Here is a 10,445-nt window from a genome sequence, read left to right on the forward strand (position 1 = left end):
CAAAAGCTCAAGGAACAAGAAGAGAAACAGAAGCGAGAGCTGGAGGAGCAGCAGCGCCAGCAATGGGAGGAACAGCAGAGAATGAAGCAGGAGGAAGAGAAACACCAGGAATGGGAGGAACAGCAGAGACTAAAGCAGGAAGAGAAGCACCAGGAACAGAAAGAGCAACAGAGACAAGAGCTGGAGGAGCAGAAGCACCCGGAACAGCAAGAGCAGAAATGCCAGAAACTGGAGGAGCAGAAGCATCAGGAATGGGAAGAACAGAAGCACAAGGATCTGGAGGAGGAAGAGAGACAAGAGCTGGAGGGGCAGAAGAGGCCAGCACTGGATGAATTAGGGCAACACAGGACTGAAAAAGACAGTCAAAAGGAAGAAGAAAGAAACTGGCTGGAGGAACAAAAAGAACTCAAGAAACAAAATAAGCAAGAAATACAGAAACAAGAGATAGAAGAGAAAGAGCTTCAAGAAGCTGAAATAAAACTGAAGCAGGAGAAAGAGCCTGAGAGCCTCAAACAAGAGAAGAAACAGGAGGAACAAAAACAGCATTTGAAGGAGAAAGAAAAGACCGAGAAGGAACAACCCCAGCAAGTGACAGATAAGAAAAAGAAACGGGAAGAGCCAAGGAAACACAAGCTCACAAAACAAATGMACATGGAAAGTTCAGACAGTATACTACAAGATGAACTGAAGCAGCAAAAGGAACAAAATGGACATGAACGTAACAAGCTGAAAGAGCAGACGGTAGGCACAGAAGGACAAAATCTTCAGTCAAARCAAGAAAAATCCTTGGAACAGCCACAGGAAAAAGATCAGCTTTGTTCTGCTGGAGGGGCTGATAGGCGTTCAGCAGAGGAGAAGCTCCAGGAACGATCAAGTCCACAAAAAGTCAAACAGCCAGAAAAAGGGAATAAAACAGCAGAAGAAATGCTGGCCCAGAAGCTGAAGAGAGAAGTTGAGGCTCAGGAGCAAAAACGCATAGGGGAAGAACTTCGGTGGCAAGAGGTAGATGAAAGACAAACGGCATCCAGGCCCTTCACATTTCAAGTGTCTTCTGGAGATAAACAGATCATATTTCAGAAAGTGAATCTGAGTCCTGTCATGCCCATCAAAGGAGCAGGACTCTCTTCTCCATCTGTCAAAGACTGCAGGGTGCACACTATCAGTAAGGGCTCGCATTCCCTCCCATCATCCGTGTGTGTGCCCCACACAGCTATTTTGGTTACTGGAGCACAGCTGTGTGGCACAGCAGTGAACCTGAACCAGATTAAGGACACGGCTTGTAAATCATTACTTGGCTTAACAGAAGAGAGGAAAAATGTGGATATTCCTTCTCCAGAGAAGTCAGAGAGAAAAAGACAGGATCCCAAACCCAGCAGCAGTAAAATGAAACATGCACAAGAGGCATTGGACAACCAGGCTGTACTGGCTGAGTTGGCCTCCATCCGCTCCAGGATCCTAAAGAACRCAGAAAACAACAAATATAATGAGAGAGACCGAGTAAGTGTCTGCAGGCACAGTGATGACTGGACACCTCGAGGACGTGGCGCTCCCCACGGCAACTTGAGGAAAACCCTCTCTGCAAATGCAAAGTTCTCCATAACACCAGCTTGGCAGAAATTTTCAGAAAGTTCAAAAACCAGTTCAGATGCTGAGAATGTAAATGTGGCAAAAGGCAATGAAACAGTGGCTGTGGGGAGAWCCACTGGCTCATCTCCTCATTCAAAGGAGGACATGGTTTCCACTTCTAAGGATAACTTGGCTGAAAAGCCTAAGGAGAAAATGAGAACCCATAGTGAAGTGACAGACAACACCGAAGGCTGTAAATTTGCAAAAGATCTTCCATCTTTCCTTGTTCCAAGTTCTCCACATTCTACGGGTAAGGAATTAYCCCAGCCAGAACCTCCCAGTGCTCTGGAAAATCAGCAAAATAACAGCACAAAAAAAGCAGATAAAACACCACCAAATGGAGAAGAAAATACTTCTCCTTTTGGGATAAAGTTACGAAGGACAAACTACTCTTTACGTTTTCATTATGATCAACAGGCAGAGCAAAAGAAAAAGAAAAGATACAGTGCAGGAGACAGTTTTGATGGTGTGCCTGACCCACTCACCTCAACAGAAGGTGAGAAAGAGTCCCCTGTTTTCGCTCCACAAGAAAGTACATCTCCTGGCATGGGGAGAGCAAACATCCCTGGTAATTTAAAAGACTCTTCAGTTACTGTGGTGGAGTTTCCATCATCTGTGGGCACCCCAGTGGTCCCACCAGCCACCAGCCAGAGTGCTCTGCCTGCTCATGAGAAACCAGCAGGCAAGTCGCCGGTCCCACAGAAACCTGCTTTAGCTCCAAAGCCCACCAGCCAGACCCCACCATCATCTCCTCTCTCTAAAATAAACAGATCAAACCTATCTGAAATGCTGGCACAAAGGCTGGTTAAAGCTGAATCAGATGCTGGATGGAGAAAAGAAGACAGAGCAAATGCAGCGCAACCCACACCATCCAATGACTACAAAAATGAAGAGGAAGAAATCAAAGAAAAGAAGTCATTTTTCCCATCTCTAAGTATTCCATGGAGAGAAAAAAATGACAAAAAGCCTGAGCCATTGAAGAAAGGTATGTATCTTTCAAAGCACATTTAGCTATGATCAGCATTTCCAAAATGAGCTACTCGAGGTCCAGAGGAAGACATTTGGTCTTAAGCCACAATTTTTACCTGGCATGTTATTTGTGGAGGACCATGACTTTGCTTAGGGCTGTCTGAATTAGTGCGAATTCCCATTTTAATTCAGAATGTAATATGTATGTAATATGTATGTAATATGTATGTAATATGTAATTCACATAATGTAATTCAGAAGCCCACAAATTCAGTGTGACTGAAATTAATTACAGGGAGGTAAAAGGAGTGTGTCTGTGTGTTTGTGTGTGTTTTTCCTTGGCAGAGATGTTACCTCTGCCTCTAGTTCGTCAGGCGATGGACTCTGTGGCCCATGTATAATGGTGTCATCAGAGCAGAGGATGTAATTTCTAAAATACACAGTCTGTTGTTTCTCTTTTTAAGGGAATGTTATCTAGCTTAAAAAATATTAAGATCTAGGTCCCTTTTTCCTAGGCAAAATTTTTATTTAAGCATTTCAGCTGGGCACAACAGTCTGTGCTTCAGAGGCAGCCTTCAGTTGTGAAAACAATTAGAGTGGCCATAATGGGTCTTCAGAGGAGAGTTGAAAGCCTCTGTGTCCTGAAATAGTATTGTTTTCAAGAGGGGTAATGACCCTTTCAAAGTAAGGACACTCAAAAGACTGAGGCAGGAATGCAGCGTTTCATTGGGAAATCCCATTTTTTTTCATTCTTTAATTTTGCAAACATCAGGACACTTCTAAGATGGTATCTCAGTAGCATTGCTGCTTTCCTCCCCCCCCAAAAAAAAAAAAAAGGATAACTTTGGACAGCTGGGTGAGTGTGTTAAATTAGGTCTTATTCCTGAGGCTTAAAAACTGTTTCAGGATTTGCCATGCAGTCCACAAAGGTCTGTGACTGACATGGCATTCAGTGGACTTAGCATTTTCACAAGGTAGAAAAATTATAGGGGTTTTCTCAAGACAAGAGATGTGCATTACTCAATCAATTCTTGTCATGTTTTCTTTCAGAAAAGCCTGTTCTCCAGAGCAGGCACTCCTTAGATGGCTCTAAATTGATGGAAAAAGTGGAAACTTCACAACCGCTTTGGATTACATTAGCACTGCAAAAGCAAAAGGGATTTCGTGAACAGCAAGCTACGAGGGAAGAGAGGAGACAAGCCAGAGAGGCAAAGCAAGCAGAGAAACTGGCTAAAGAAATAGTAAGCAGTCTTTAGAAACCTGCCCATTAGAAAAACTGACACTAATTATAATGGTTAGCGAATTTTGTTATGTGGGAATTTTTTTAATGTTTGGTTAGCTAAAAGCTAAAATGACAATGAATAAAAAATATCCGGGAAGTCTGGAGTTCCCTCTTGCAAAACTGAGACCTCCCGGAGAAAATACTGTTTAGTGGTTTGACAATTTCTCTGTAAACTCTGATGATACCAGGTGGTAGTTAATGGCAGTCATAAGCACAACTACTATGCAGGTGAYGGAACAGAAAAATTGTGTGCAATGTGGTTTTTTCAGAGCTCAAGTAAATGAGATGTTAACCTSTAATGCTTGGGGAATAACAGCTGGAATATGCACTTAAAGGTGAATATTAATAGGTCTGAATTTATTTTTATTGTAGCATGTGCTATTTGGGTAAAATACAGATGAACAAAAGAAATGAACAGTCATGATACATCCAAATACTTGAATTCAATCCCTTCTTTCCTGTTCTCCAAATAGCTATTTACTCTCCATGGTTTTCTATTAGTAAGGAAATTACAGTACCACAGTGATGGTGATGTTGTGTATAGATACCACAGATGGTAAAAAGGGATTTCATGTGGATAACTAAATATATTTTGGTGGAATTGGTACAACTGATGGAATAAAACAGCAGTGAGTGTGAAGTTGCCCACTGATGCACACTGTACTTCAGGGCTATATTTAACAGGAAGGCTAGCTCAAACTCTTCAGTATTTTGACCGAAATGACAATATGACAAATTTAACTTCATGGTGGGCTTTTACAGTCTTCAATAACTGTTGGTTTGAGAAGTATCAGTGTTGTGATCCTTTTCSAAAAAGGAAGGTTAAGGAAAGGACGAGTGATGAATGAAATCATCGAGTGAGACATCTCTAACTTGCAGCCATTACATATGAGACTGTTTCTCATTTAGCAGTTTTCCTTCTCTGTTCTAGGCTGCTGCAAGTAATCAGTCAGAAAATAAAAGCAGCAGCGGCAAAACAAGCACACTGCAGAAACCTGCAAGTCAAGAAGGAGAGAAGAAAATTGAGACTGCTGTGTCAAGACTAGAAAGAAGGGAGCATCTAAAAAAGTCGAACACCCTTCCAACTTCTGTGACAGGTACAATTAAGAGATTCAGATTCACTGTAGAAAATGGTATTCCATGTTTTGAGAAAGTGAATGACTTTTTCCCCTCATATACTACTGCTACAAATACATTGAACAGAATAATATGACTTATTCCTTTCTCATGTGCTGCCCATTATGATGGAAATACATAATTTTAACAGATTTTTACMAGGTTCCCCAGGTTATTAAGGCTGCACTGCTGCAATTCCTTAGAATTGCCCCAGCTCAAGTTAATGAAATTAGGCTGTCGCCCCAAGCCATATCCAAAAATATTTTTGGAACATGACTAATGCACATTACAGGGATCTGATTTACTGTAAATTGCAACTGCAGTACTGTTTTGCCTTTAGGTTGAGGGTTAGCACAGAGGGGGAATGATTTTTAACTTCTACTGAGTATATTTGTGCAGGAAATGAAGCATGTTGTGTTCTCTCACCTCCCAGTTTGTCAAGAATTATTCACCCCCCAGTACTGGAAATAAGTATTCTCATTTGAAAAATGCAAAAAATGATCAGTTCAGTTGAAGGTAGTTTATTACTTTGAATTTAGGACTTCTCCCTCCCAGTCAAATATTTGGTATGGAAGGTTGGAACCAGAACCTGCTGCTTTATTTGTCACTTCAGTTAAGCTGAAACTGTGCCATATTCACGAGGCAGGCAAATTTAAATAAAGACTTCCCCAMAGGGAATAATAATGGGGGCGGTATAAGGTCATGGCTGAAATACAGACTTGCCTGTATTTCCCTAGCTAACAGTAGTCCTAGGGAAAAGGTTTTGGAGCAGGTAGATGTTGAAGAAACCTTATTAAAAGTTGCACGAGTAAACAGCATGGGCTTTTTTGAAAGTAAATACATGTATCAGCTGCATAGACTCAGTACCACGCTACACCAAGAACTGTGAAATGCAGCTACTGAAAGAAATGAGGGGACTCATCTGATTTGTAACAGTAAAGGCTAAAGCGGGGCCATTTCTGCATTACAGACTGTCCCARGCTGGAAAACCCTACACATGCCTATATCCAGTCGGTTCAGCAGCTGGATTGTCACACTGCAGCYGCACACCAGCGCAGATATCCCCAAGAACGTCACATGGAACATCTTGGGTTGGACTAGACGACCTCTAAAGGTTCTTTCCAACCCAAAGCATTCTAAGATCTTAGATAAATTGCCCGATACTTTCATGCTTTACAGCATTCCTGTCAAAGTGCTCTATTGCAACCGTAAGACTCAGCATGGCATTGTTATACTGCACATGGTCGATCCTCGCAGAAATCAAACTCCATCACAATAGATGATGCCAAATTAGATCAAAGGGCCAAAACCCAATTATCCAAGGTAATTCTGTCTGCACTAGAGCRACAGTTCAGGAAGAAATTGACGAGGAATTGCCAATTTTGAATTATGTAAAGTGAAAGCATAGAACTCTACTGACCTGTGAGAAATAGTGACTGAATTGTCCTGTGATTACTGACTGCATTTGGAGCCAGGCAGCCACTAGCAACTGCACATACATACATATATTTGTGGGTAGTAAGACCAATTTGGGCTTCCCACAGTTAGAAGAGCATTTAAGACAGAAGACCAGCCTAGAATATGTTTAAAATGGAAGTCTGCTGAGTCCTCCTCTAAGGACATTAAAAAATGCCCACAACTTGAAGAAGGTGGTGTATTTCAGACTTGCACTTGTGCCTTGTGCAACAGGAACTGATAAAAGTGTGTGACCTCTACAACAGCATAAATTACCATAGCATTTAAAATAATTAGCTTTTCAGAGTCCATCTACAGCAATTGCTGCTGCTACTATTCATTTACTTAAAGATAAAAATATATGATTAAAGATGCCCTAAAAAGAAAAATAGAACACTTTCTGGCATCCATGCAMTTTTAAAGCATCTATGCAATTTTAAAGGTTTTATACACATTCAAAACCTGAAAATCAAATGCAACTGAAAGTAATTGGAAATCTGAACATTTAACAAAAAAAAAATTGGCTCCTAAAAAAGAAAATGTGTAAGTGGAGGGAGGGGGGAAATGTGTGAGAAGTTAGTTTGTAATTAAGATTGTCAGAGTTACTCCATAAGTTTCAACTCCATAGGTTTTGACAGGACTTTTTTCCTCCATTGTTTGCTATGGTGCAGATGTAATTATATTTAGAGGAACACTGGCAAACTGGAAATGATTTCTTTGGATCTCATAGAGACTAAAAATTTTGTCCCTATTTTTGTGATTACTTGGAGTCATGTCTGAAAAAGGAAACTCAGCTCCCCTTAACTTGATTATTTTACATATACAGTAAGATTTAAGTGAAAAGTGTTGAAAATAAATGTCTAGTGTTAGATCAGATCATCRTCGCATAAAAGTGAAACCTCTAGAATCCTGCAACAAAGCACCAGGTTCAACTAATGTGTTTTTTTTTTTCCTCTCCCTATCCCATAAAACAGTGGAAATTTCAGATTCTCTTCCATCAACTCCAGTGACAAAGGAGGTGGCCAAGAGATTCTCTACGCCTGATGCTAACCCAGTGTCAACAGAACCAGCCTGGCTGGCTCTAGCCAAGAGGAAAGCAAAAGCCTGGAGTGACTGTCCACAGATCATAAAGTAGACTGTACAGTTWCATCTCTGTTGCTGACTATTGATTGCTTTCTTTTATTTATTCTGCKTTTTACACATGACAAAACTGAAAATGCATGTATTGGAAGGACAGAAAACTGAACTGATTACCATTTTGCTCTAGCTCACTGTAAAGTCTACTCAAGTCATATATTGCATTGCTTTGATAAATAGCTAAAGGAGATCATGGCAAAAATTTCACAGCCAGACTCTCTCAAAAACTTAAAAGAGTGCTCAGATACTGGCTGTAAATTTTAGCAGGTGTCATAAGAAGGGCCAGAACAGAATAAGGGTTCAGAAGCTTCCTAAATTTGGTGGGTATTCAGTTCTGGAATTTTAGATCTCTACRTTTGAGATCTCAGAAATTTTTTCAGCACTTTGTTGTTGAAATTAAGGCAAGATGCATGCTCCCTTAAGTCATAATTTATTTAAACATGTTAAACTGTATGAACTGTCAGTTCTGCCTGCTATTTGAAAACTTTTTTCCCTAATGAAGAGCGTCAGGATACACCATTCACATGCAAATGATAAATAGACAGATGGCACCATCCAAATGCTGAGGTAATTTCTTTCACCATAGGATTAATACACTACATCTATATTCCCTCACTTCTAGGCAGAAAACAACTAATACTGCTTAAAAAGCTACATTTTTTTAAACAAATATCATTAAGTTTTCAGAAGGAAGTCAGGGATTCACTGTTTCTTCTAGTCATTCAAGTGCATCCCTGTTTGTGCTTGGCCATATTTATGCTGCATAGAGACAGTGATASTGGATTACAGCTTCAATCAATTGACTGGAATTAAACCATTCCTGTGTGAATGCAGCTGTAGAATTTGTCTCAGTAAGTTCCCACAGGAGTAGGACTGGCAGAACTGAAGTTAACTGAGAACCAAGAGCTCAGTCAGTGAGAGTCTCAGGACTTTTAACTCTGCATTCTTCCCGATTTTACTCCACATGCAACTTCAGGTAGTTCAGATAACTTCCTGTACTTTGACCAATATAGCCAGAACACTTCAGAAAGAAGTTTACTTACCCCATCTCAGGTATCTGCTGTGGCAATTGAACACTTTATTACTTCACGTAACTAAAAGAGAAATGTCCACCCCCTCCCCCTTATAAAACAAGGATAAAGTCCATAAATGTAATAAAAAATGTCACTATCCTCAACATCCTATAGAAATCGTTAGGTCTGCATTTTAAAATGTCACCCTATTAAATAAATTAACTGAGTTTATTTACAAGGAAGACTTCAGTAAAAATTGAAAGTCTCCTTACAACCATGAGGCTCAAAGGAAACTTTAAGCCTACAATATCATAAAGGGAGACATTTTCATGAAAAGGAATTACATCATTATCAATGATACAACATATACTTCATGGAAGTGTTTTAGCCAAAATGCTGTAAGCAGCATGAGAAACAGCATTTTAAACTAGGCAAAAAACAGAATGAAACCTGTTGTATACTCTGTTCCCAGAATCAAAAAGGAGTTTCAGCAAAAGTCAYTGTCCCACCAAAGAGCCAACAGGGGCTCAGTATCATGGTTACAACAGCACAAACACAATGGATGTGTTAGATCGAGCAGATGTGCAGCAGCAAGATGGGCTATCTTGAGTGTCTTAAGCCATCAGTTTTGCTCAGTTTCATATTTAAAACCACAATCTCTAAAGTAACTTTTTCACCATGAATATAAGTAATTAATATGTTTTAAACAGAAATGGGATAATGCTGCTCTCAAATGCTTGGGGAAAGAAACAACTTAATGCTTTCAATATCYGAAGAAAAAAGTGGCCCTGTAATTACTTTTGCTCTGCTAGCACCAGGAATTAATGCATCTTAAATTTACATTTTTTCCAAGTTTGTTTGCCTGCAGTATGGATTTGTAATAACTAGACAACCTGAAATCCATCTTCACAATTATTTCTTGGGAGGGGGAGCCAGGTAGAAATACAGAGAAGGTGAAGTAAATCAGGATTAAAGATAACTGGTATTTTGAAAAGTATAGCAAAATTAGGTGCTATTGTGCATGACATAAGGATGCAATTTTCCAATACAATCCATTTACAGCACATAGAATAGAGCTTTCATTAAGGATGGTCTTAGGCTAAAGCTTCAAAGCAGAGTTTTTTTCAACATAAAGGTATCTAGTGTAACAATGGAAACTGTATTATGTACAGTATTTGATGGAAACATTTCTAAAATGTACGYGTGCAACTGACATTTCATGTTAAATGAACAAAGATTTGCACTGAATACCAATGAAGTGAAGCATTACTTTGCTTTAGCTTTGTTGCAACCGTTTCTGATAAAGTATTGGAAATCTGTAAAAATAAATCCAAAATACTAYTACCCAGTTTAAAACAGCAAAAATGTTTTAAGAACCAGACAAACCACTATGTAGTATATTGTCTCAATTTTTTTGTAACTTCTACAAACACAAAATACCATTTCTTTTGACAAGGTTATATCTGATTAACCTCTATGTTCATATAGTAATGTATAAAAACTATAAGAGGTATAATTGTGGGGTATTTGTTGTGTACTTTTTTAATTTTTCAAATGTTTTAAAGTGCAATTGTTTATTATACTGTCATTTTAATTCTTATTAAACTATAACCCAGTCAAAATTATCTAATCATTGATATATGTCCTCTGTGTCTCCTTTTGCTAATTACGGAGTTCGGGTTTGCCTTACAAATAGAACTTTYCACAGTGCTACAAATATACTATGTACTACATAAGATTCAAAATGGATACGAAAGCAAGATAAGAGTTTCTGCTATCTTCTTTTAGAAGACTGAATCAGGAAATGCCCTCAGTGAAGTGTACTTTTGTCACTGCAAGTACTTGAT

General features: G+C 39.3%; 1 protein-coding gene across 2 annotated transcripts in view; it reads left to right on the forward strand.

The window, feature by feature from the left end:
* Nucleotides 1-10,331, forward strand: part of CRACD (capping protein inhibiting regulator of actin dynamics) — a 55,067-nt gene extending 44,736 nt beyond the window's left edge. For both annotated transcript variants that reach the window (XM_057376118.1, XM_057376119.1), the window contains 4 exons: nucleotides 1-2,611; nucleotides 3,646-3,836; nucleotides 4,809-4,974; nucleotides 7,423-10,331. The exon at nucleotides 1-2,611 ends at the window's left edge or, in 1 of these variants, runs on beyond it. In XM_057376118.1, the coding sequence (XP_057232101.1) occupies nucleotides 1-2,611; nucleotides 3,646-3,836; nucleotides 4,809-4,974; nucleotides 7,423-7,583 (3,129 nt within the window). In that variant the 3' untranslated portion in view covers nucleotides 7,584-10,331. The remainder of the gene's footprint in view (nucleotides 2,612-3,645; nucleotides 3,837-4,808; nucleotides 4,975-7,422) is intronic.
* Nucleotides 10,332-10,445: the final 114 nt, after the last annotated feature.

The sequence above is a fragment of the Malurus melanocephalus genome, unplaced genomic scaffold (assembly GCF_030028575.1).
Source record: "Malurus melanocephalus ecotype Western Australia unplaced genomic scaffold, MMel_1.1 scaffold_270, whole genome shotgun sequence".
NCBI lineage: Eukaryota > Metazoa > Chordata > Aves > Passeriformes > Maluridae > Malurus > Malurus melanocephalus.